Source organism: Lutjanus erythropterus, chromosome 9, assembly GCF_056507025.1.
Source record: "Lutjanus erythropterus isolate fLutEry1 chromosome 9, fLutEry1.hap2, whole genome shotgun sequence".
NCBI lineage: Eukaryota > Metazoa > Chordata > Actinopteri > Lutjaniformes > Lutjanidae > Lutjanus > Lutjanus erythropterus.
In genome coordinates this window covers 33,401,294-33,428,742 of record NC_139325.1, presented here as the reverse complement: position 1 = coordinate 33,428,742, position 27,449 = coordinate 33,401,294, and the positions used below count along the sequence as shown (strand labels likewise).

Sequence of the window (27,449 nt, the reverse complement as noted above, 5' to 3'; positions counted from 1 at the left end):
TTTGTACGTGCTTGTGTAACGGAAATGTTTCCATAAAAGAAGGTCTGCACAGTGTTGCTCCCTTAAGTGCAGTTTATTGGCACATTCACAGGTGACGTTTCAAGCTAATGCTCTTCCTCTAGCTCAAAACGTCACGTGTGGATGTGTCGATAAAGTGCACTTAAGGGAGCCACAGTGTGCGGACTGTCTTTTATGTTTTCTTTGCTGTCTTTTATCAGACCAGCACCTTTCTTAAATGGTATTTTGATGAGCCTGATGCCTATGCATCGTTCTAAGGAAATGTTTCCCCCTTGAAAACGAGATGGTTCTTCTCAAGGAGTTCATCCCAGAAAATAATTTCAAAGGGAAAACAAGAAATGTAAATGCCCATGGTAACATACAATAATAGAATAATGACAAAACAATACTTACATATTGAAATATGAATACAAAAAATAGGTAAAACATTCTGCTGCACTTTAAGTGAAATTTAAGGGGGACACACTGTACTTTAAATACTCAACTTAATTACCTGACAGATATAGGAAGTAGTTATTTTTTGCAGATTAACAATTTGCAGATAAAACACATGAGAAGTTTTGATTCTTTCAGCTCATCATTGCTACTTAAAGCATCAATAAATATACTTCAATGATGTGATAAACATACATGATATAATATAATCTTGAGGAGTCCATTCTGCACAGTATCCTACTTTTACTCTTGATACACTTAACATATTTAGCTGATGATACTTAGGACATTTTGCTCAGTAAAACCCTTAATTCAGGATTTTAACTTGTATTTCCACACCGTTTTAATGCTCGTAGAAAATAACTAAGTATATTTACTCAATACTGTATTTTTGAGATATTCCTACTGTATTTAGATATTTCCATTTCTGATACTATCAGCTTCTTCTCCACTACTTTTCAGGGTGAAACCCAGCTTATCCCTAAGAATTTGCCCTCATCCTACACTAAAATCTGTATCTGTCATGTCTCTCTGAAAACATTTTCTTACAGAGGTCTGATCTGGTGGTGTATTTGCAGCAGCACAGATTCTAACAATCATAGAAATATTATAGGAAAACTACTGACAGCAGTGTGTCTCTGTGACCCTCTTGCTTTTCCACAACCAAATATTGCAACTTGAAGCAACTTGATCATGAAGATAACACTACTCTACAGAGAATATAGGCTACAGAATTGAGCATTTAGTATATAGTTTAGAGATTTTTCTGTATAAATCCAAGACAAAACTGTCAGAAGGGTGAGACTGAGGGATCTGTCTGCCACTTCAGCACCACAGACAGCAGCATGGATTAATCAATACACAACACAGTGAGGCTGCTGCTGTTTCAGAGTCATGGTCACGACCAGAGATTCTAGCTTGCACAAACTTCAGTCAGGTACAGGATCAATGGGTCAGGCAGACTAGACTAGCATTCACTCTTTCTGATGGCAGGCTTACAAACGGGATGCATTTTGGTTTTTCCGACCAAAGGGATGGCATCCTACTTCATATCCCCTGCTGACTAAATTTATCTGACAGCTGTAGTTACTAGTCACTTTACAGATTAAGATTTTACATGCAAAACATATAGCTAATCAGCTGGTGATATACAGTTGTGATTCTCAGTCTCTTCAAGTCGTGTCCTCAAGAATAGTCAAAAAGGCTGATGTTCACAACCCCCACAAAAAAAAAGAAGAAAATCCATTTTGCAGGAAGTCAGGATGGTATTTCCAAAGCTCGGTGGGAGCTTGAGACTGTTTGACATGTCATTTTTGTGCTGATTTGTAGTTTTAACTTTTAGTAAAGTGGCTGTGACATTTCTTGAGGTAAGCCGTATTTTGCACATTTTTGAGTGCTTGTCCCTCATGCTGAATATCTTTAAGGGGCTGACGTCCCTGAGAGCTGCCTCCTGGCTCTCACTCCATGCTGCTTGCCACAATATGTTATCTTATTTTATACTTAAACAGGAGCTGGCCCATGCTGCTCGCCATAATATGTTATTTTATTTTATCCTTATAAAACCAGCTGGCATCACTCAGAAATTATTTTGCGACCCCCTTAGGGGTCCTGACCCCAGGCTGAGAACCACTGATATACAGGACATATTGCAGTCTCAATTATATTTATAGTGGTTGTTTACTTTCAGCCATTGTTGATTATATCAGTGTTTGTCGTGGTTGTCTGTCTATTTCTGTTTTATTGTTAATTTCCGTTTCTGCACTAGAGTGTTTTATCCCTTAAAAGCCTAACAAGGAAAACGGACTGCAAATTAGCTGTCGCTAGGAGTCGGATGTACGTTGCATTGGTTGGATTTTTTTTTTTCTTACATGACAAGAACAATGTTGAATGAATGAATGAGTGAATGAATTCCCACAAATAAGACCCCCCAACACTATAAAATAAGTTAAAACTGGCTCCATTTTAACGAGACACGATATTAATAATAATTAATAATCCAAGTATATATTATTATACAACACTCTGAAATGAACTGTTTTGCATTATTAGTTATTTAACTTTGGATACACTTTGTACATTTGTGTACATTTTGATGATACTTCAGTACTTTTAAAAAGTATTTTATTATATATATATATATATATATATATATATATATATATATATATATATATATATATATATATATATATATAATTTTAAAAGAATTTGAATTTGAATTATCTGTATACTTTTCTACCATTGGTTGTTACTGTTATTTTGATAATTAAAAAAAAAAAAAAAAAAATCATAATAAAACATCACTTCCGCTTCGTAGCGGAAGTAGCGGCTCAAACCGGAACACGTTGCTGCTCTCATTCTCGTTGCATCAGACGGCAGAGAGGCGGTGAGGACTCATGTGGCTCTGTTGCTGTGTATGCTAACTTAAGCTGACGTCTCTTACTGTTTCATTCAAAGGTATGGACAACTTTCTTCAGAACATTGAAATAACAAGCCACAGCTTTATTCAACACTAACTTTAAAACGAGTTTAAAACAAAGATTACGCACGTGAAGAAACGTTAAGCTCAGCATGCACTTACAGTGAAAGTCGAGTTGTAGTTTGTCTGATTAGCTAAAGCTAACTAGTCTGTTTAGCATGATTTCGTCAGCCTTTGACAGGTGGCTGAGATCAGCTTTGCAGAAAGTGAAACAGAGAGCTAACCGGCTAACATAGGCGGTTACCTCTGACGCTTTAAAATATATATAGCTATGTGGCGTTAGGTTAGAAGAACTGTTTTGTTAAATGCATTAAAACCAGTTTGTTGTCTCTTACTAACCTTATGGTTGATTACCGTTGAACTGACATTACCGGTGAACACACCCACTCCACCATTGTCACTGTGGTACTGAATGTCTTAAATGACATGGTAGACATACTCGTTTTTCTAAACTACTCACAGACTGCAAATAAAAAAAATACACAAGTCAAAACCGGATTAACATGTCCTTTTCTGTGTCTGTACCAGAGATGGCCACTCTCTACGTGTCCCCTCACCCTGATGACTTCAGGAGTCTTCTGGCTCTCTTAGCTGCAGAGTTTTGTCCGTCCTCCCGTCCGAAGACCCTGACAGAGGACCCTCCTGCATCTCTGAATGCCCGCTCCAGACCGACCCTGGTGCTGGGTGCCGGGGACGGTGACTCCGTCCTCAACGGGGCTAGTGCTGTGTCCTGGTACCTGGCCTTGCAGGGGAAGAGAGCTGGTGTAGATACAAAGCAACAGAGCCAGGTGTGGCAGTGGCTCAGCTTTGCAGACAATGAACTGACCCCTGTGTCCTGCGCTGTGGTCTTTCCTCTGATGGGGATGATGGGAGTAGATAAGAAGGTGAGAGCAATGCTTACTTGGACATTTGTGGGATGTATTATTGTGAGGTTTTACTTTCACTTGACTTGTTGTTTGTTATCAGCTCCAGCAGAGTTCCCGTGCAGAGCTGATGCGTCTTCTGAAGGTTCTTGATCAGGCCCTGGAGCCGAGAACCTTCCTGGTGGGGGAGAGCATCACCCTGGCTGACATGGCTGTAGCTACAGCTGTTCTTCTGCCTTTCAAATATGTATGTATGCTGTCTTACAGGCTTTTCCACATAGTTACTGATTGTCTTTCAGCATGTTTCCGTAATCTGAAGTACTGAGAAATTAGTTGCTGCCTGTCAGCATTTATCTGTGCTTTAAATCAGTCAACCACGGTTTGATTAAGGGTTGGGCAATATGTCAGAATTTGCCAACCAACTGCCATCAGCCCATCAACTAGTGATTTATGTGTTGATTACCTCCTCCCGCTCTCCCGTGTCTCAGCTAGTAGATATGTGTGAGTGGCGAGTTTGCTACGTTATGTACGCAATTTACGTTTGCTACGTCCAATAAATGCTCTTACACTTATTTTCCTTATTAAATGGAAAATTACATCAGTGTACCCTGAATCTGAAAGTTTCTCTTTTGTACGGAGCTAAAGCCCCTTTTACCCTGGGCAAAAAAACCCTCTATAACATCTGGCTTTTGTTTATAATGAAAAAGGATACAATCAGAATTTACTCCTGGGTCATATAACTCTGCAGTAGTCACAGGTATTTATTGGCTCCAGCTGTGATTGGCAGTAATGGAAACATTACACCCAGGTTGACATGCTGTTTTCAGCCCTTTTTGGCAGAGATAAGGTAGGCTTGTTGCCTCTTTTGCCCCTTTTTCATACATCTGTGCTGCTTGGCTTGACTTGGTTTGGGGGAATTTGCACCCACTCAAAGGTGTGTATTTACTGATGAAGTGCTCATGTTTCATGGGGCGTCTGAACAGTGGATGAACATCTTATTTCTTATTAATTCGTGATAATAGAAGTTATTTTACTATGAAAAAGTAGAAAAAACACAGATAGCTAAAAGTACAAACAGTGGTACAGTAGATCAACTAAACTTCATACCACAGAGTTTCAGTTAAAAGCAACTAAAGAGCTGCACACTCAGAGACTTTTAAAAATGCCTTTCTCTCTGTTCTACACACACGAGTTGAGTCTTGGCTTCCCGGCACACAGACAGATTCTACTAGCAATGGGATAAATGGTCAATCAACTATATGTAGCAGGTTTACCCACATTTTAAAAACCTGCATATACACACTAATTTTGGTGTTAAATCAGTATATGCGTTGTTAACTCACTGTAAAACAGACTTCATTCAAAATCGACCAAAAAACAAAGTAAAACTCACCAAAAACCCTCACCTTTCCACTGTTCCAACAATCACCACTTTGGTTTGGTTGAAATAAATCCTGAATTCACAGAGTTAGATGTGAAAATATTCTGGCTCTACAGTTTTTCTCTCACTTGTCCTCTGTCTAATCCGCCCCCCTGAAAAAAACACAACCAGTGATGGACTCCTCCAATCGCCTAGCCGTAGTCTAATTATATTTTGTTTCTTACTTTTTAGGTTTTGGAGCCATCAGACAGGAAGGTGCTGACCAGTGTTACCAGGTGGTTCACAACCTGCGTAAATCAGCCACAGTTCCTGAAGGTGTTGGGGAAGATCGCTCTGTGTGAGAAGATGGTGCCGGTTACACTGCAGAATGCTGCTGGAAATGCCACAGCTGCTAATGGCAGTCCTGCTGGTGATTCTGCTGATGCCACAGCTAATGGTCAGGAAGTCGTGTGTTACAGTTCATGAATATTTCTTCTTGTGTAAACAGTATTCTGATTTTCTTTGTGTTTCCTCCTTCAGGCCCACCAAAGACAGAAGCTCAGCTGAAGAAAGAAGCTAAGAAGAGAGAAAAGCTGGAAAAGTTCCAGCAGAAGAAGGAAATGGAGGCGAAGAAAAAGACGCAGCCACCGACAGAGGTAAGGATATTTAACTTTGGCACGGCTTTGAGAAACAAAAATATTTCATGAAATATTAATCTTGATCACAATTTTGGCCTCCCACAGTTAAATGAACATGATTGACTGTGATATTGATGAAATATGTGCTCCACTAATAGAAAACTGCTGCATATCAAATCAAGCATTTCCTAAACTAGATCAAAAAATGACTAGATAGTTTATTGTCCCCACAGGGAGATTTGACTTTGACCGTACAAAGCTGGACCCATCGACACACATACAGGCACATTCTACAGTACAACTGGCTCATACAAAGTACACAAAATAAATAAATACTGTGCAAAAAGGTTCATACCAAGTGCATAAAATACAAAATAACATACAGTAGACACAGGTCAGCACACAGCCTGCCACTCTGCAGCAACCTGTGCTGAAGGTGAAGAGCTAGTTCCACGAAACAGATCATCGTCTATTATTTGGAGGTATTTTAGATTCAGGGTAACTGATGTTACGCAAGAACGAACCGATATGCAAAGAGTGTTGACGCTTGGTGTCTGTGCTGCTAAGCAACACAACTAACTTCTTCAGTCACCTGAAAAAAATGCCACAAACTGCGGTACAATGAATGACAAAGGTCAAGAAGATATTTTCACTATAGTTATTATTTAATCCCCGTCTCTGTTCAGAGTCAACACAGACATCCGTAAGAGCGTCACCTTCTCAACTTGAAAGTGAAAGCACTGGTGGTGATTTAATTTTAGGTTAAAAGTTTTGGTTCAGGGCGCCCCTATAGCTTAGTCGGTAGGGCGTGCGCACCATGTATTGAGGCTGTTAGTCCTCTGCAGCGGCCACTGGTTCGAATCCCGCCTGCGGCTCATTTGCTGCATGTCATCCCCTGTCTCTTCACCCCCCTTTCCTGTCATACCTTCAGCTGTCACTGTCAATAAAGGCAAAAATGCCAAAAAAATAACCTTTAAAAAAAAAAAAAAAAAAAAAGTTTTGGTTCAATATTATTGATGTCTTGCTTCAAGGAGATTGTGAATAAAGGTCAGTCTCTTTTGATGCACACTTTGCAGCAGTGTAGTACAACATGGAAGGAAAAGTGCAATAAAACAATTTTGTCCCTGAAATCAAGGAATAATTGGGATCTCAGTATTGATCAAATAATCATGATTATTATTTTGGCTATGATCGTGCAGCAGGGTCTCTGCAGGTACAGACACCACCAGACACTTCCAGTGTTGATTTAAAGGGATTATGATTATATGAGATTATATGCATTATGTCTTTAAAGATCACTTGTCATCAAATCAGATGTTATGCTCTTTTTTTTTCTCTTTTAGAAAAAGGCCAAACCAGAAAAGAAGGAGTTGGGAGTGATCACATACAATATCCCCACTCCACCTGGGGAGAAAAAAGGTGATTTATCAGTGTGGGTGGGAATACATATGTACATGTTTAATACACGACAACAGTGTATGAAACGCAGCAATGCTAACAATGACAACGAAGTAACAGAAACGATATTTCTTGCGTTTCCTCCATGATATAAACAACAGCCTTGCCCTGGTGACAGACAGGCTGCAGGTTGTAAGGACGGTTTAAGACAAGAGAGGGAGAGTTTTTTATTTTGTATGGTGTGTAAAATGCTCTAAATAAATAACAAAATAATCTAATTAAAAAACAATGTTGAAATTGCTAAGTTTAAACCTTTTTTTTTATAAAATACTTCACATTTTTGTTATGACAGAGAGAGTAAAGTACAGACAAAAGATACCACTGGGTACCTTATCAGTTCAAATGTGATCAGCACCCAACCATAGTTATTATACATGTATGATATGTGACACAGAAAGGCTATACATGTGTATATACATTTTATATTTTGGCAGGTAAAATTAAAGTTAAGCAGATTTTTTCATCTGTCAGACATTTGGCTGGTGAGCTAAAAAGTTAATATTGGATCCTGACTTAAGGGTTTGTTCACAGTAACTTCTCCATAGTCGATGTCCATATTTATGTCTGAAACCGTTTCAGTGTCCACAGACCTCACTGTCACATTTTGATGACCTTTTCTGCCTCTTAGTGGTGGTGAGGGGGATTGTATTATGAGAAAAACTGACATTACTGCTGCATACCCTCCATAATATGAATAATTTTATCATATTTTATTGTGATTAGCTTCAGGTCCATATGTCAACCTTTTCTCTTTTTCCATTCTGGTGTCAGATGTCGTCAGTCCGCTTCCTGACTCCTACAGTCCTCAGTATGTGGAGGCTGCTTGGTATCCGTGGTGGGAGAAGCAGGGATTCTTTAAGCCCGAGTACGGGGTAAGGAAGTCCTTCCGCTTCACGCTGTATTCACTCAACAGAAAATGTTGTCTTTTTTCGTTTTTAATTTTGGCCTGCAATAACACGTCTGTCTTCCTCACTGCGTTTTGCAGAGGAAGAGCATCAGTGAGCAGAACTCTCATGGCATGTTCATGATGTGTATCCCTCCACCTAATGTGACTGGATCACTTCACCTGGGTCACGCCCTCACCAACGCCATTCAGGATACTCTGACCAGATGGTGAGACTCTTGTCTTTCTGTCCATCCATTTCAATCTGTGTCACAGACTTATTGAGCCAGTCCTTTTATATGGAAGTGAAGTTTGGGGTTCATTAATCAAACACGAGCACTGGGATTCAAACGCAGTCCAAAAAGTCTGTCTTGACTTCTGTAAAAAATATCCTGTCCACAGAAACTGTCCGAACCACGCATGCAGAGCTGAGCGGAGCTGGGCCAGTTCCCCCTCTTAATTAAAATTAACAGTAATAACATCTGGAACTACTTCATAAAGTCAGTACAAAGCATTCATGTAACAACAAGACTGTCAGAAAGCAACTGACAAGTAATGGTAATAAACTTAAAATAATTCAATCAGTAGAAAACAGAAATTCAATCAGTAAATGAATTAGAATGCTGTTATTTATTGGACAGCAAATTTCAAGCCTTCAGCCCAATATTGAACCAAAATAAAGCATCCTGTTAAAGACTCTGAGTTCTCTGAAGAGAAGTAGTAGTAGTAGTAGTAGTAGTATACTGTATATTCTGTCGTATGTGTGACTTTTCGCTTTGTCAGCAAGACGTCATGCTAGTAAAGCCAGTTGAGTTGAAAATGAAATTTGCGTGCCTTCCTGTCTGTTCAGGCACAGGATGCGAGGAGAGACCACCTTGTGGAACCCGGGCTGTGATCACGCCGGTATCGCCACCCAGGTGGTGGTGGAAAAGAAGCTGATGAGAGAGAGGGGTATGAGCCGTCACGACCTCGGCAGGGAAAACTTCATCCAGGAAGTCTGGAAATGGAAGAACGAGTGAGTGACGGAAGTAGCAGGAAGGAGGAGATGTGAGAGATTTGAACTGGGATAAAAACTGGGATAAAGACACAGTAATAACTTTGCCCCTTTTTTAGGAAGGGAGACCGTATCTACCACCAGCTGAAGAAGCTGGGCTCCTCTCTGGACTGGGACAGAGCCTGCTTCACCATGGACCCTGTGAGTTTTGTGAAATCCCTGAACTAATGTGAGTAGAGTCTGAAGTTATATTCCTGATTCTCATGTCTGTACCCGTTTCTCTGTCTAGAAACTTTCCTATGCAGTCCAAGAGGCCTTTATCCGCATGCATGATGAGGGAGTGATCTACAGGAGCAAGAGGCTGGTCAACTGGTCCTGCTCACTGAACTCTGCCATCTCTGACATAGAGGCAAGTATTTTGTTTAAAATGATCCAGAATGCAACTTACTGAATGTTAAAAATTTAGGCTGTTGCCAGTAAAAACCACAAAAGTCATGAACGTGTTTTGTTTACTCATTTTATTCTTCTCGTATCGTCTTAATTTTAGGCTTTTACACTCATTGCATTGGTTGACATTTAACAAAAAGAAATGCTGAAATAGTATATTTAAGAAACCTGGGCATTAAATACCACAACTTTTACCCCCTGTCTCGACTTTAATCCCACACACTCTCCCTTCATTTTACTCAGCAGCTGGGAAGTGTGAACTTCTTGAACTTCCTCTGCAGTGTTCATGGACAAACTGTACATTTACTGCCACTTGACAACTTCAGTACTAAACTTTTAATTCCTTTGCTCTGATCACCAACACCTGTCTGCCCAGCTCCCTCCTTCTTTCCTTTCTCAATTCAGTTCAATTCAATTCAATTATTGGCTTTACTGGTATGACTGCATAAAATACAAATTTGCTAAAGACTGTTTTATGCGGTCATTCCAATGAAGTATTCTGTTGATGGAAAAATACATCAGGAGCATTTACATATATTGAGGGAAAACACACACTGCACAAAAAGTTTGGCTGCTCATTTGCTGCTGGATGCATTGAAATGCGCAGACAAGACTGATCCTACAGTATATAGAGAGACATTTCAGTGTAGCGTGGCATTTGAGGTCTAGACAAGAGGGTCGAGTACCTACAAAACTGCGTCTGAAGCGCAGCGCGTTGCAAACTGTGAAGCACCAAAAGTTGTCTGGGTTTAGATTCTTAGATCTATATTCTTTCATCAGACATTTCCAGATTTAATCCCTAATTTTGTTCAGTGTATACTCAATTTCATCCAAGCAATACTTTTGCATGGCTGTTTGTGTTTAAACAAAGTTAAACACTGATGTATCTGAGAAGTTTGTCACAGAAGAAATAAGAAATTAGCCGAGGGAAAGCTACTCAACTTGCTTTGCCCGGGAGGCCACTTACTAAATAAACATGAGTAATATCGTTATTTGTCAGATAAAATGAATAAACCTTAATAGGCCCAATGACTCATCTTCCTAATTAACATATTTACTAAATTAATTTGGTGCAAAGATTGACAGATTAATCAGATATTTACTGAATTTAACCGCAACTGTAATTTAGTCGTTAACACTTGGGTCAAATTTTGTCAGAGTTCATACAACATTAAACAGCTGTAAACCTTTCCATCATGCAGTCGCTGAAACGTTGTAATGATTGATAAATATAAACTGCACCTTCCAGGGACAGAATGAAGAGCACATTTAAGCTCATTTAGTGCAGAATACACAATTATGAGATCAGAATTATCCTCATTTCTGTGAAGCTTTTGCTCCTCTTCAGCTAATAGTTGTCTTTCCCTGCAGAGCTCACCATCTGATCTCACTGCACTTTTCACAGACATCACGCAAAGATTGGCCTTCTTTGTTACTAATGGCCTCACTTATCCCATCATACAAAATTGGCAAATCAGTCCCTTCTTCCTGTGAATCAGCTTATTTTCATTTTTTCCACTTATGGTGAATTAGAAAATGGTCGGAGGGCCATCTGGCTCCCCATTGAGGGCCACAGGCAGCAAGTTGGACGTCACTGGCTGAGGGGCTGAGCTGTGTACCATACAAGCTGTGATGTCCCTGTTCAAAGTCCAGACTAGACTGCAAAATGCCACAAAATAATCCTTAAAATTGTAAATTTGGTATACATGGCAAATGTTTTCTAACAGCACCCAGACCTGCTTTGTTAACCTTTTTATAAGGCTGTGATGGTGACAGATCCTAACAGCCCTGGTCGTGCTGTTCTCTCTTGATTAAATCATCTGGTTGGTTTGCAGGTGGATAAGAAGGAGCTGACTGGCAGGACAATGCTGCCTGTGCCTGGTTACAAAGAGAAAGTGGAGTTTGGCGTTTTGGTGTCTTTCGCCTACAAGGTGGACGGATCAGGTACGTGAGCTCATAGAGAGCAGGATATTTTGACCACCTTGTGCCACTTCTGTACTACTGTTCTTTACTCTTTTCTCTCCGTTCCTCAGACGAGGAGGTGATCGTGGCAACAACTCGTATTGAGACGATGCTGGGAGACACTGCTGTCGCTGTCCACCCCGCTGACTCCAGATATCAGCATCTGAAGGGAAAAATGGTGCTGCACCCCTTCTGTGACCGCAAGATGCCGATTGTCTTCGACGACTTTGTGGACATGAACTTTGGGACAGGTAGGCATCGTTACAGGAGGAGAAAAGCTGCCTGTTATTTTGCAGTGTGCTGAGAATCAGTAATCATAACAAGCCGTTAAGCTGAGACGCTTTCCTTATTACGCCTGTTCTTTTTTTTTCTTTCCTTCTCTGTGCCTGTTCCGTCCCTCTGCACCATTTTCTGTTCAGGTGCTGTCAAAATCACCCCGGCCCATGACCATAATGACTACGAGGTTGGAGAGAGACACAATCTGCCCTTCATCAACATCCTGGATGAGAATGGCCTGCTCATTAACGTGCCTCCTCCCTTCCTGGTATAGTGTCTCATTATCGCCCTCCCCCTGCAGTGTGTGCATTTCCACCATGACACTAAAAGTCAGACTTCTTCAAAGTTTTATTTCTTAATTCTTCATTTTTAACTATTCTGTCCGTCCCGCAGGGCATGAAACGTTTCGAGGCTAGGAAGGCAGTGCTGCAGGCTCTCAAGGACAGGGGCCAGTTTAAAGAGATCAAAGACAACCCTATGGTCGTCCCCGTCTGCAGGTAAACTGAGGTTCATGTGTGCATAAGCGGAATGCAGACCGTTTGTGTATTAGATCTTTTCGTCATATTCAGGATCATCCTGTAAGGTCCACTGTGTATCTGTCTGCCCTTTCAGTCGTTCCAAGGACATTGTGGAGCCGCTGATGAAGCCGCAGTGGTATGTGAACTGCAGAGATATGGGCAAGCAGGCCGCAGACGCTGTCAGAGAGGGACAGCTCAAAATCATCCCCGATCACCACCTCAAGACGTGGTTCAACTGGATGGACAACATCAGGTAATTATCTCTTCATTCAAAAATTTTTTTGTCTGTTTTATGCTTATTGATTAATCTTCCAAATAAAACATAAAAACATTTTTTCCTGTGAATCTCAAATCTCGTTATCCATGATTTTGTATTAAGGCAACCAGGATAATTTACATCAGTGAGGATGTTTTAGACCACAGCAGACCGCAAACTAACCATCAACATACACTGAGGAGATGAGGAGGGAGAGACAGAGACAGGACACTTCATCATGGTTTACAATAATGCAGCACAGTGACAGAAGTTTCATGAAGGAGATGAGTGTCTTTGTGTCTGTCACTCTTCCATTTTGTCTGTCACCCTTCCTCATGATGATCAATCAGCATTGAGTAATTAATTATTTAAAAGTACACAGATCAGTCTTTGAGTAAAAATAGTCACAGTACAGTAACATTATGATGCATGATCATAAAAAGCTTTTATATCACGCCAACAGATTTGTCCATATCCCTATGCTGTCTCCTTCCCTCCCTCCCTCTCTGCCACTCAGCAGCTCAGCTTTTTTTTTTTTCTTTTCCCTGGTTTTAGGTGGCGCTGCAGCTCCATCAGCACTTGCTCCTTGCCCCCATGCCCTTTTTACACCATTTAGCTCTCCCCACACACAAGTACTTTGGCAGTAGAAAAAAAGCTTTGGTCCTCATTTGACAATCTAAAATAGAAAGTTTGGAGTCAGAGCATCAAGGCAGTTTGATGCTCTCAGATCGTGTTCTGACATTTAAAACAATGGGTGTTTTTAGTGCAGTTTGGCATTTTATGTTAGACTGTTCTTGCAATGATTACCCTTTTTGGTAATCAGTTATTTAATGCAGAACAAAATTGTAGATCACTAAGCATAAAGGGATCACCATTCTGTGAAAAGAAAGCAGGATTTTCTTTCTTTCTTTCTTTCTTTTTTTTAAAAGGGAAACACATAAAAAAAGAAATAAATAACTGTAACTGTGCATAGATTTAAACATTCAAAAAAGGAAAAGAGCAGAATGAAAACACAGAATGATAATGTACAAAAAAAAGAAAAACAAAGGCCCAAATAAAGACCCTACCCCAGGGATCATCAACCATCAGTCTGTGGGTCACATCGAGCCCATCAAAACTTCCCAGAATGGCCACTGATGAAAATATATCAATATTTATATATTTGCAGTATTACAAACTTGCAAAATTCCCAGAAAAAAAGCGCTGTATTAAAGGACTGCTAATGCAAAGCGAACATTTCCTACTGCTGCAGTTTTGCGTCAGAAGCATTTAACTGGCAAAACACTAGTAGACTTCTTGTCACAGGAGATGTAGTGTGCTTTTTCAGTGAGCTTGAGACTGATTGAGATCGATTGTTGAAAATCCCTCTGCAAAAAAAAGACAACCTTTGCAGATGAGTCTGAAATGTTGCAGGGAGGAACAGAACAAGAAGGAGCAGCCACAGTGATGAAGAGCCGCAGGCGACAGGTTGCACAAAACTTGCAATTAAACAAAACACAGAACAGTGTACAATAGTGAATCACATCTAAACATAAACATGTACGTGGTCCATAGTGTTAAATAGAAATGGTTATGTAAAAGTAAATTACACTGAGGCGCTGAGGAGTGGGTTGGATTTAGTTAAGCCCCTGGATGATCTCGGTAGCTTTAGACCAGTTAGTCACAGCAGCAATTTTAGCAACATTGATTTTACTGTTAGACGTTTCAAGGTCATCTTTAAAAAAAACAAAAACGTTAAGGGCAGATTGTCTCCTTGTGAAACTAGCAGCTTCAAGCTAGTTCTTAATTATCATTTTCTTAGCAGCAGTAGAGGCAGCTAATAATATCTGTGTCTCCTGAAAAGATAAATTCAGGTTGTAGTGGTTTATTACTGATGGGTCCCACAGTCTCATTGATATGATTCCCAGAACAGTTTGTTGGTAGAGCAAAACTAGAACCAGAACATTTAGTGATGAAATGAAATTTACTCTCTATACTGATTTTCATTCATACGGTTTCTGTACTTTTGTCCTTTACACCACCAGAAGTGCAGTTAAGCATTTTAAATTGAATGTTGACCTACAGGGAATATGCTGACGTTCTTTTTAAAGGAGGAATCTGTAATATATTTACTGTACTAAATCATAAAATGATGACATGTCATCAGTTTTTGTTTGCCTGTTTCAAGTTCACATTAATAACGAATGAGTTAGTGTTTGTTTGTGACTCATAAAAAATAATTGTCAATCTTTCAGGAGTACATTTTCATAGCGGTTAAATTGAGCAATATGTTAATGGAGTTTGGCAGGCAGTGACAGAGAGTGTGTATTTTCAGAGTAGTGGGTGTAGTAGTGTTTTCATGGTAACAGGCTTTCACATTGACAGACGATCGACAGTTATGAACAGCTGATAAACCTACAGTGTCGGACTCATCCTCACTTGTTACTGTCAGTTTATGATGTTGCGCTCGTCTTACACTCCTGCAGTGTTCCTGCAGCCTGCCTGCGCTTCCTGAGGGGGCTGTAGCTCCAACTCGCTGTTCGGACTGCAGTACAATTTTTTGCATGCACAGTTGTTGCATATTGCCTCTTTGAAGAATCTCATAATAGTAGGGCTGCAACTAATGGTTATTTTCATTATCAATTAATCTGCTGATTCTTGATTACATGATAAAATCTGTAAGATGTTAGAAAATACGGGGAAAAGTCAAACCATCAGAAAAAGATGATCCAACAGCCCAAACTCTATTTAATTTACTGTCAATTAAACCAAAAATAAAAAGCAGGAAATCACAAATGAGAACCAGGAGAATGCATGGCAGTTTTGCGCAAAAAAAAAAAAATCTTAATAATAAATTATTTATCAAAATAGTTGTTAATTAAGGGATTCATTGACTGATTGTTTTGAGCCCTAATGAGAGAGGCACAGTGAAGTGTGCAGCGAGTCTTGTTTCATTCATCCATCTTTCCTCTCAGGGACTGGTGTATCTCCCGGCAGCTGTGGTGGGGTCACCGTATTCCTGCTTACTTCATCACTGTCAACGACGCCTCCGTGAAACCAGGAGAGGTAAGATGATGTCACCCTTGTCAAGGTCTGGATGCGTTCAGATGACAGATAAACGCTATTTGTCTTTGCCTGTTTCTTTTATTTATTTACTCCTGTTTGTTTGTGTGTTTTTTTGTCGTGCAGGACGTTGACGGTCATTACTGGGTGAGCGGGCGAACGGAGGAGGAGGCCAGAGAGAAGGCGGCGAAACGCTTCAACGTGTCTGTGGACAAAATTACCCTCAGACAGGGTAAGATATAACCGTTTTTAATTATCAGCCTCATTAACACAATTGTTGTAAAGGTTATCTAATCAGTTCATGTGTTGCTACTACACACGTTCACCTAATTAAATTAATTCTCCTCCATATTCATACAGATTAGATAACTTTTGTTCCTGCGTTTCAGATGAGGATGTTCTGGACACTTGGTTCTCGTCTGGCATTTTCCCTTTCTCTATCTTTGGATGGCCTAATGAGGTAAAAGACTGAGGTCGACCACCTTTCTGCTGACACAGATGGCATTTTTTTTTTGCAGTAGAGTGTGGAGAAATCTTCTTCAGTAGAATCTGCTGATGTTGTAATAAAGAAAAGTTCATTAACTGGAAATGCTGCCACTCAAACTACACTTTCAGGGTGCATCTGTTACTTTATTTTTATTTTTTTGAGTTTGGTTTTATCAGTCTGTAGCTTCCCAGTACTGCTCCTCATGTATTCAAATCCAAACAATCAAATTTTGGTCTAAGTAAGTTTGTTTTAGCAGCAGCATGCTATTTTCCCAAGCCCTTTTTAAATGTGTTTTGCCACATGACCTGACGCAGGTTTCTGCATTATGATGTTGCTGCGTGTAAACACCCCTAGGTTGAGTGGGGGGAGGGGTTCAGGGAAGGCATCAGCGCTGTAACCCGTCACCCCATTTACACCTGGTATTAAAATGGGATCTGTATACGGACACTTCATCTGGATAACAAACGATCCGATCTTGCGTTTGCACTTACAGCTGGTGTTTTTAGTACGTTCTTTTTATCCTCACTGAGATCTGATCTCTGTCCTTCAGAGCCAAACCTGCATGCGATAAATTTGAGGTGGCGGGACATCAGCCTCAGACTTCCCGTAAAATAATGAGTCTCTGCAGGTCCTTTAAAAGTCTAAAAATGATTAATCTGAATTTTAGGCCATCATAGTGAGACATTAAATGTCTTAAAACATCTAAAGCACAGTTTTGACAGGTCTTAAAATTTGATTGAATTATGAAGTTAAGCTTTGGTATAAAGTTGCATTAACATCAGTTTCACAAAAAAGAAGTATTCATGTTCCGCCTAATATTGTATTTCTGCGACTCTGAGTTTCCTTTGTACTTTTTTGCCTGTATGGTTGTGAAATAGATATTAAATTGCATTCATAATGGTCTTAAAAGGCTTTAATTTAACTTAATGAATCCTGCTGAAACCCTGTAAAAGAGTTTTGTGAGTTAGAGGAACTTTATAAACTTTGTAAAAAGCTATCTATGACACATTAATGGTTATTTGTTCCCTTATGTAAATTCGGCAAATGTAATAGGCTACATTAAGTTATTCCTTTCTTTGTTGCAGCACCGGTGTGTAGGCTACTCTCTGACAAGATAAATTATGATTTGTTAACAGCAGATCAGCCGCACAGATGAATGCAGATCACACCACGGCGCACAGTTATTTCTTACTGTATATTATTCATTTCCCACTCTAGTACAGCTTTCATTTTTCACACAGTTCTGTTGAATAATGCATCTTTTGGAGGTTTCATGGCACAGAATAGACATCTAATCAGTAGTTACACGCACGTCTCCTTCAGCCTTCTCACTTAGTCTCTAAATTCAATTCATTCAATCAGTGTTATGTTGTGTACGGACAGTTTTTACACCTACATACACATGTCTCAATCAATCCGCTCTAAATCGTCCACAGTTGGTTCAAAATGCAGCAGTCAGGGTTTTAACTAGAACCAGCCATCAGTCCCACATTACCCCTGTTCTCGCATCCCATTTCCGATCTTCTTATCCAGTATTCCACCTCTCGACTTCTCCCATCCTCAAATCTCAGCCTTTTATCCGCCCCCTGCTCCGACTGCAAAACAAAAGGTGGCTGCTTCTTTGCTGTTTTCGCCCCAACCCCCTGGAACCGTCAACCGTCAGCCACAATCAATCAGATTTTCAGAATCTTCTAAAAACCCATCTCTGTAGGCGAGCCTTTTTATAGCTCTTTCCCCTGTTTTAGTTTGTTAATATGGTCTGTCTTTGATTGTGCTGTGTTCTGTACTATAATTTTAAGATTTTATATTTTTCATGTGTTTGTGTGAAGGACTTTGTAACAGTGCAGTTTAAAAAGTGCTGCATAAGTAAAACTTTACTAATTTACCAAAGATCCGAACACAGTGCGAGCCAGACTTCCTCCAGATGTGGTCACAGGTTGCATTTTAATGACAGCTGTAAATAGGGTGTATGTCACATTTTTTGCTGACAGATGAGTTTCCATTTGAAAAACCTGGAAACCTGGTCCTTTAATATATTAATCTGAGACACGCCCATGTCACTGTGCTTCTCAGTGTCTCTTTAATAAGAAAAATATGATAAGGTTTCTTTGTTTTCTCAGTGTGTTTATGAGTGTTTATCATAAATGTTCATATTTACGGTTTTCCTTCAGACTCAGGACCTGAATGTGTTCTACCCCGGCACCTTGCTGGAGACGGGCCACGACATCCTGTTCTTCTGGGTCGCTCGTATGGTGATGATGGGCCTCAAACTGACTGGCAAACTCCCCTTCAAAGAGGTGGGAACAATAAAAACTGCCAAAACTAAAAACAACAGGATGTGATGTTGGTGTTATTAGCAGGACTAAGTAATGATGACGCTTTTTTTTTTTTTTTTTTTGCTTTCCCAGGTTTATCTTCATGCAGTGGTGCGGGACGCCCACGGAAGAAAGATGAGCAAATCTCTGGGCAATGTCATTGACCCCCTGGATGTCATCACAGGGATCTCCCTGGAGGCAGGTCTCCTTAATCACGCTTTGATGCATGTCCACATATACGCATACATAAAGTCTTTCCTCTCTCCTGTTTGGGTTGTCTTTTACATGGTCACCACGCACTCATTGCTCCCCTGAGGCCAATATTCTTATGTAAGCTTTATTAAGCACCCTTTTCCACTTCCAACAAGCTTTTATTGAGGCCATCAATCTCTTCAGCAGCCAGGGGGAAACTGCTCCGCAGGAGGAAGCAGACCTGTCCTCTAGAGGGCACTGAAGGACTTGTAGTGAAGTGCACTTTACCCTTAATGCTTCCCTTTAAGAGTCCTTTTTTCTGTCTGTTTAATTAAATCGTCAAGCAGTTGAAAGGGGGTTCTCATTTTCAAGATGAAGAAAGAAGATTATGTCGTTTTTCAAACGGTGACTTATGCCCCATCTTCTTCTACCCTCCAGGGTCTTCATGCCCAGTTGACGGACAGCAACTTGGATCCTCTGGAGGTGGAGAAGGCGAAGCAGGGCCAGAAGTCAGACTACCCAAATGGCATCCCAGAGTGTGGCACAGATGCTCTCCGGTTCGCCCTGTGTGCCTACACCAGCCAAGGTGAACTCATTTGTCTTTTTTGTTTTTCTTAACTCTCTCTCTCTTGTTGCGCCTCCTTTGGCCCACAGCCTGGATCTCAACCTTGATTTCATAAAATAAATCAAAACACCGCAAAAGAAAAACGGCTTTACCATCCTGTCAGTGCAAGGTCAGCTGTTACAAATCTATTTTAATATATACTGAAGTGATCATTTATTCCTGTGTGTGTCTCTCAGGTAGGGATATCAACCTGGATGTCAACCGTATCCTGGGCTACCGTCACTTCTGCAACAAGCTGTGGAACGCTGTGAAGTTCGCCATGAAGACGCTGGGAGACAACTTTGTACCGTCAGAGAAAGCCCAGGTGAGACCAGCCATGGGAGAAGATGAAGGACACTCTGAAAACATAAACAAAGACTGCTCCATGCTTATTTATATTCATCCAGTGACACACCTATCATATTTTTGACCAAGAAAATGTTTAGTAAAACTGTCTTCTTGTTACCGTTGCTCGTCTGGGGGTTTTAGTTTCCCCACAAGCAGCCCTGTTTTATATTCATCAACTTCTACACGTTGACACTCGGGAGGCACCCGGTACAGGAGTTAACTGAATCTGAAATGTTTCCTCTTTTCACTTCATTCACCCCTCTCAGCTGTGTGGAGAGGAGAGCGTATCAGACAGGTGGATCCTGTCTCGACTGAGCGCGGCTGTCGGTCTCTGTGACGCCAGCTTCAAGGCCTACGACTTCCCCGGCATCACCACCGCCATCTACAACTTCTGGCTGTACGAGCTCTGCGACGTCTATCTGGTAAGAAACTGAGGAGCTCAAATGCATTCACTTTAAATAGATAATGTGAAGCCACGTAAAAAGTTTATCACCTCCTTTTCACCTTGCACTGAAACGCGTCTTGTATCCAGATTGTAATTAATCTGATATTAATGTGTCTCCAATCAATCAATCCATCAGGCTTTATTTATAGCGCACTTTTTTATTCAGACAAAATGCAACACAAAGCGCTTAAAACAATAAAACACCCCCCACCTACTCATCCACACACACCCACAGCAATGACTTTGTAATTGATGAAGCCCTAAAAATACGAAGAGGACTCATTAAAAACAGGAACTGAGGAAACGCTCTGATAATTGAGGAAACACCAGAGGCAGGATAAAAGCTCAAAATAAAAAAAATCGATCAATTAATAACAGAAGATAAAGTGAAAAGTTACACAACATGCAATAATAAACTACTAAAAGAGAGGATATGTATAAAAACCAGCAAAACAAAGAAAAAGATGAGGTAGAGTTTAAAAAGAAAATTGTCTAGAGAATAAAAGATAAATGATAATAAATCAAATAAAAGGAGAAGGCATATAAATAAATAAATAATTAATAAATAGACCATAAAAAACAGGGTTCAAAGGATAAAAGCAAATCTGATCCATAGCCAGGACCAACACTGTTCAGAGTTTTATACACCAATAAAAGGGTCTTAAACTGTCCACACTGAGATCTGATCTGGGGTCAGTCTGTTGCAGTGAGCCGTAGCACTGCCTCCAAAAGTTACGAGCTGATGTCATACGCTCATTTGCATGTTTATGAAGTCATCGCACATTCATTTGCATAAAGCATGTGGCTGTGTAGGTTGTAGCGAGGGAGAGATCAGCGTCCACACAGAAGGTAGAGAGAGGACTCCTGATAATCACTAACTCACTTCAAGGACATCGTACATTTGAAGTAAAAGAGTTTTTAAATCTATGAAAGGAAGGAGGAGATCAAACAAACTATTAAATATTTTCAAGATCAGAATATTTAATGTTTCATTTCCACATTAGCCGTCTTAGTCTTTTACAGATTTATTCTCTTTTATGACACTTCTGTGACCATACAGGAACTGCAGAGACAGAGTGACAGAGAAACTCAGACGAACTATTAAAATATTTATAAGATCAAATGAGCTGTTTGCATATTTGCAAGCCCTTTTAGTGCTGATGTCATGATTACGTCATGGTGTTAGCTGGCCGCAAATGGAAAGAGAAAATGTCGTCCTGCTCAGTTGTTGGTGCCAGAATCTAAGTAGTAATGGCTCAAAATTGAAGTTTTATCGCAAACCAGCTGCCACTGCCAGTCAAAAAAAACTATGATTAAATACAATAAGACCAAAGCTGGGAGATGTGTGTGAGCTGCAGCACAAAAAAAAAAGAACTCATAAAATGTCGAGAAAGGAAACATTTTCACACCTATTTTCCTTATTAAATAGAAAAATACAACCAATCACCTTTTGAATTCAAGTTTCTCTTTTACCAAAGCAACGAGCTGTAATTATCTTGTTATTTCATTGTAAAACAGCAATCACCAACTCTGGTTTTGTCCAAATAAATCCTTAATTCACCGCATTAGTTGTGAAAATTGTTGCTCTACGGGCTGTTTTACTTTTACTCACCCTCTGGCTCTGTGGGTGTGTATTGTGCCGCTGAATGAAAGTGGGTTGCAGAGCAGCACCTGTCGCTTGTGCAAACCATTAAATTAGCAAAATAAAACAAAAAGCGACCAAAAAACAGCTGGTGATTTCGGCGTCCAATCATCCAACCCTTTGGGTGTAGAAAGCGCGTCTATCCATTGAGTTGGTGTGAGGGTCGCCCACTTTGCTTCCATTGGTTAATGTAACTTTTTTAAGTAACACTCACAGTCCTGGAGAGTAACTGCACACTTTCAGAAGCCATAATTAAGAAACAAGCTAGCAAAACTTGCTAGCTTGTGTAAGCTAATGAGTTGAGAGGACTGTTTTGCCTCCACCTAAGCTCCGCCCACAAAACCATCATGTTTACCAAAAACAAAGGGGAGGTTTGTAGGAACATCCTACTCTTGGGAGAAAGAGTGAGGGGAGCTCACTCGCACTTGGAGAAGTTGCAATCCAGAGAAAATTTCAGATTGAGAGCGTAACTATAGAAACTCACCACAACTGAACTCCTCCCTCCTGCAGCGAGCAGCGTCCTCCTGACTGCCTACACATGGCGCCAGAGGAGAAGAAGTCCCTGATCACAACACATACCCGGCCACTTCTGGAGGCGTTTTGTCCAATTGGATCACAATCTGTCGTCTATGTTCGTGTGGTCACATGAATTACAATCCAATCACCCAAAACACATTTTAATGCAAGATGTGGAGGGGGTCAGTGAATTTACAGAAGACTAAGTCCTCATCTCTCCCCTCCTCGTGTCCCGCAGGAAAGTGTGAAGCCGGTGTTCAGTAAGGCGGAGGAGGACAGCGCCAGTCAGAGACAGGCCCTGGTGTGCAGACAGACCCTTTACACCTGCTTAGAAGTCGGTCTGCGCCTTCTGTCTCCGCTGATGCCCTTCGTCACCGAGGAGCTCTACCAGAGGTTACCACGACGACGACCCCAGAGTGATCCCCCGAGCATCAGCGTCACGTCCTACCCTGACACCGAGGAGGTGAGATAAAGATGGGGTAAAATGAGGGTTGTCAAAAGAAGGCTCATTGATTTTTTCTTTTCATAAAGTTGCAGTTCTACATACTTTGAGAGCATGAACTCCATGCTGGTCACTGAAGGTCTAACAAGTTTTTCTGTGCTTTGTTGCAGTTCTGCTGGCACAGTGAGGAGGTCGACCGTGACATGGAGTTCACGATGACTGTGGTCAAGACCATCCGGTCACTGAGGGCCGACTATAACCTGACCAAGACCAGGGCTGACTGTAAGATGACACACAAACTAAATTACATCTCTAACTCTAAAATAAATCCTGGTTTAAGAACAACTATTCATCAACTCGGTTACAGAGGGAAATTCCAGTGCTTATTTAGGCCTGTGCACACCAAGTCCGTACTTTTTATGTGGGTTTTTTTTTTTAAATGCATCATCCAATAAAATAAAAATTGTTAGGCACAGAAACCTTGAACTGAACTGAACATTGAAGTTCAGCATTTTATTATTACATTTGTTGCAAAAATTCACGTGAGACAGAATGAAGTTGTCGAGCAGTGAGGATGATTTTGTGGTCCTAGCTTGCACTTCTTGGACAGTTTCCCCCGGGGTGAGTCCCCTCATGCTGGGGGCCAAGCTGGAGAGAAAGGTGAACATCTCATCTGTCTGCAGCTCCTCTGCGAGGCCCGACGCTGCTGTAGCTCTGTCTCTTTCTCGCTCTCTCTCCTTTGGTCCCTGACTTCTCTCCACTGGAGGTTCCTCCCGAGGCTGTTGCCTCAGCGACCGTGTGCTGTCCACATCCTTTGTTTCAGCCTCCTCCTATAATCATCATCATTCACTAGATGCGAGAAAGTTTTCCGAAAACGTTTATGATGGATGAAAGTGATTGGCACAACTTGAGGTCATTTTTTATTTTTAAACATGAAAAGATGAAAAACACTTCTTTTTTGTTTTGTTTTTTTAAACCTTTGTTTATTCAGCGGAGTTTCATTGAGAGCAATGCTTTCTCTTTCAGGAACACCCTGATCACATTCATAGTTACGCATTCACACCTGTAAGATGCCAAGTACAGCCACAGTCTGGGCAGCTACACTGAAGCAGCTGGGGTTAAGAAGGGCGCCTCAGTGGTGGTAGTGAGGGAGGGGCAATCGCTGCTCTTTCAGTTTCCCCACCCAGATTGATCCTGTGGGTCCTCTAACCTGTGGGCCACCTGTTGGTGTGCAAAGGCCTTAAATCTGGGTGTAATGCCCATAGTTTATTTGTGTACCTTAGTTACTATGATCTATGATAATGATCGATAAAGATTTTACATTCAAGATATAAGATGAGCTAATGCAATAATATTGGATTGTAGTAGATTAAACCACACAGCAGTATACAGAGTATTTAAAATTGACTCCACCTCAGCCAGCTACAGCTTTAGTCCTGCTTCCACATTAAATCATTAGCAATAACAATCAAGAGATATAACATTCAGCACCAGTCAAAGTTTGGACACACTTCTCGTTCAATGTTTTTTAATTTTTGTTTGTTATATAAGAAACGGTTCAGATTCTACCAGCAGTCTGAACAGCTGTCATCAAAGCAAAAAGGTGGCTACTTTGAAGAATCTGAAACATTTAAGAGGAAAAGAACTTTTACACATCTGTAGGTCGACAGATGTGTAAGACAATGAGCAGACAATGAAAAGCAAAAAGACACACACACTGGTCTGAATTTACAATCAAAGATTAAGTCTTTGATTATAAATGCAGAAAATAGATTAAATCTTTGATTACGAGTGCAGAAGATGGTGTGCAAGTCTTTTTTGCTTTTGAAAAATATAAAATATAAAACACCTGCATTCTTCCTTATATTACAGTCTTGCTGTCTCTAGTGTTCATCTCCAAAAACACCGAGCAAGAAGATGTGTCCAAAACTTTTGACTGGTACTATTTAGAATAATATGATTTTTCTGTATAAGGAGTACTTTTATTTTTGAGAATGTAAGCTCATTTGTCTGACAGTACTGCAGTGCATTAACTTGAATAAGTTTTGAATGCTGGACTTTTATTGGTAATTTTTATTTTTACATTGTGATGTTCTTACTTTTTAATAAGCCCCTGAATACTTATCGATAACAGCTGTTTACTATTTCATATCAACATGGCTACTGTAGACACAATGATGCTAATTAAGGACCTGTTCCATTTAGTGTAGCAGAACCTTTCCAGTGAGCCAACATGCACAAACGCAGAATGGAACAGAACCTTAATTAGCATCAATGGTAACAATCTGAACCCAGGTCTGAATTTGCCTTAAACCAGTACATATGACCGTATCTTGTCAACAGGTTATCTGAACTAAAGCTTTTCCATTTCTCTCCCAGGTTACCTCCAGTGCATCGACTCTGCGACTGTGTCCCTGGTGCAGAAGTACAGCCTGCAGATTCAGACCTTGTCTTATTCTCAGGCCGTCATTCCTCTGACAGCCAACCAGCCGATCCCAGAAGGCTGTGCTGTCGCCATCGCCTCTGACAGATGTACCGTCAACCTTATGCTCAAGGTGAGGATGGTTATTCTCCTAAATTTTGTTTGTTCTCTCTTCTACATTAATTCCGGTTTGTTTTAGTGTCCGTAGTCACAAGATGAGGTGTTAGTAGCCATAAACCACTTGTTTTTAAGGCTCTAAATCAGTTAAATTAATTGGTTTTGTTCTGACAAGTTACATGACTACCTGAGAACATAAGTGCAGCTCACCTACTTGGTAATCAAGGCAGGTAAAGATGCTACGAACACTACTGAAATTGAGTTTGGTGTTCCTCCTTTACTGACCTGAAATAACAAGATCTTAATTTACAACTGTCGTCCCCATCTTTTACTTCCCTTCAATTCCCCCAGGGTCTGATCGACGTGGAGAAGGAAGTGGCTAAGCTGATGACAAAGAAAGGTGACTTGGAGAAGCAGATGGAGAAACTGAGAGAGAAAATGGCAAAGAGTGACTACAAGGAGAAAGTGCCAGCGAAGGTGCAGGAGCAGGACGCCGAGAAGGTGGGAAAAAGAAATTGGTTTGCGGCGTTTTCTTTAGGTGCTCTGACATGAATTCTTCATAAATAATTGCTTCCTTTTCTCCACAGCTACGACAGAGCCAAACCGAACTTGAAAAAGTGACAGAAGCCATGGACAACTTCAGGAAAATGATGTAACGTTCCCCTTTAGGATTAATGTAAATCAGGACTTAATTCCACTTTTTCATGTCGGTGTGTTAATTTTCTTATTCATATTTGATGGTAGTGTGGAGGGAATTCAATAAAGCTCTTATGACAGACAGCTGATTTCAGCAGCGTATTGTTCTGCGGCAGTCTATTCATCCAGGTCTCTTGAATCTCTGTTTTGATTACCTCTTATCAAGTAATGAACAAATGAATTCAGTTTATGTCAAACATTTTATTCAGCATATTTAATAGAACATGTAAGCAGAACATACAGCTTTGTTCGTAGAGACGGTGTCCACAGAAAAGAAATAAACCTGAAAAGCTTTTAACGCTTTGGCTGCATTTGTAAAGATTAAAATTCCTCTGACCTGACACCATTGAGGGAATAGTTCGGATTTTTTAAAGCGAGGTTGTGTCAGGTACTTATCTGCTGTATTACGTACAGTAGTTGGCAGTCGGCACGACCCCAGTTTGGAGAAGCGGAGGGTCACCAGCGTGGACGCTAAGCAACGTACTGCTGTGGACAGGGTCAGCAGCAAAACGTATTTTAATCAGAGTGTCTATAAGAGTGACAAATGCTCTGTTTTTAAGAGCCTGTGATGGAAGAATGGGTTAAACAGAAGCCTTTCCTGCACAAGAGTCAACTCCTGCCTGAGGAGAATCACAGTTTGGTTAAGTCCAGGCAGCAAAAATACTTTGATTAGGTTAAAGGAAAGATCATCGTGGGTGTAAATAGCTGCAATGGCAACAGACACCTGAGACAGAGTGCCTGTCTCTGTCATATAAAGCCAAATAAACTAGGTTGTAAATGGCCACATTGGCTATTACAACCCAAGTGCAAAAAGTGCAAACCACCGTTACATAAGCTAAATATTTCTCTCTCCAAACCAACCAAACTCCATTGACAAAATCATTAATTTTACCTCACAGAACATGGGAGCTGCTCATCTTCCTGCTGTTAGATCCTGTTAGTTTGTGTTATTGTGTCACTTTGGTGTTTTTGAATTCACCAAAGTCACAAAATAACACAAACAAACTAACTGAATGATGCAGCGGCAGACAAGCAACTCGCATGTTCTGCAAGGTAAAATTAATGACTTTCCCTATGGAGTTTCGGTTGGTTTGCAAAGAGCAATATTGATATTTAGCTTATATAATGGTGGCTTCCTGTTTAAAAAAAAAAGGCTGTCTGTTGACAAAGTAAAGTGGAGAATATTCTACATATAGTGTACACAAAACTGATACTGATTTTTTTTTTTTTTTGATAGGCAGGTAAAACATGGGGTTGCGGCAACTGCCATCTATTGTAGGTAATACAGTGACTATCAATAAGTACCTCATACAACCCCACTTCAAAAATCCAAACTTTTAAGATATTTTGTATTATTTAAGTTACAGTAATGAATTATAATTCCTTCTTTTGAAACACAGCCAAAGATGGAACAATGGAAGGAGTGAGAGATGGCTTATGCATTTACATGTAATGCACATTTTTTCCTTTTTCTTTAAGGGACAAAAACTGATAAGTATGACCAAACACTAACCTCAAAAAAAAAAAAAAAAAAAGGTGTACCCTATATTACAAGGTTTTGGGTGGAGGGGAGGAAGGTGGGAGCGATAGTAGA

General features: G+C 40.4%; 1 protein-coding gene across 1 annotated transcript; it reads left to right on the top strand.

Annotated features, from left to right (window-relative positions):
* Positions 1-2,778: 2,778 nt before the first annotated feature.
* On the top strand, positions 2,779-25,939 carry vars1 (valyl-tRNA synthetase 1). The gene is made up of 29 exons (XM_084727203.1): positions 2,779-2,910; positions 3,461-3,816; positions 3,899-4,042; positions 5,408-5,612; positions 5,696-5,811; positions 7,137-7,212; positions 8,023-8,123; positions 8,237-8,364; positions 8,985-9,149; positions 9,248-9,329; positions 9,418-9,537; positions 11,411-11,519; positions 11,609-11,788; positions 11,957-12,081; positions 12,207-12,310; positions 12,426-12,584; positions 15,542-15,632; positions 15,756-15,861; positions 16,019-16,089; positions 18,288-18,413; positions 18,525-18,629; positions 19,062-19,209; positions 19,425-19,552; positions 19,842-19,997; positions 22,417-22,641; positions 22,791-22,902; positions 25,000-25,175; positions 25,511-25,660; positions 25,747-25,939. Exons 2-29 carry the CDS (start codon positions 3,463-3,465, stop codon positions 25,813-25,815), a joined length of 3,831 nt encoding a protein of 1,276 aa, XP_084583329.1. The 5' UTR covers positions 2,779-2,910; positions 3,461-3,462; the 3' UTR covers positions 25,816-25,939.
* Positions 25,940-27,449: the final 1,510 nt, after the last annotated feature.

Excerpts from the sequence above, each read along its gene's own strand:
- vars1 (XM_084727203.1), top strand. The coding sequence starts at position 3,463 with ATGGCCACTCTCTACGTGTCCCCTCACCCTGATGACTTCAGGAGTCTT. Across the intron at positions 11,520-11,608 it reads CTACAAGGTGGACGGATCAG|ACGAGGAGGTGATCGTGGCA; the intron begins GTACGTGAGCTC and ends TCCGTTCCTCAG. Across the intron at positions 25,661-25,746 it reads AGGAGCAGGACGCCGAGAAG|CTACGACAGAGCCAAACCGA; the intron begins GTGGGAAAAAGA and ends TTTTCTCCACAG.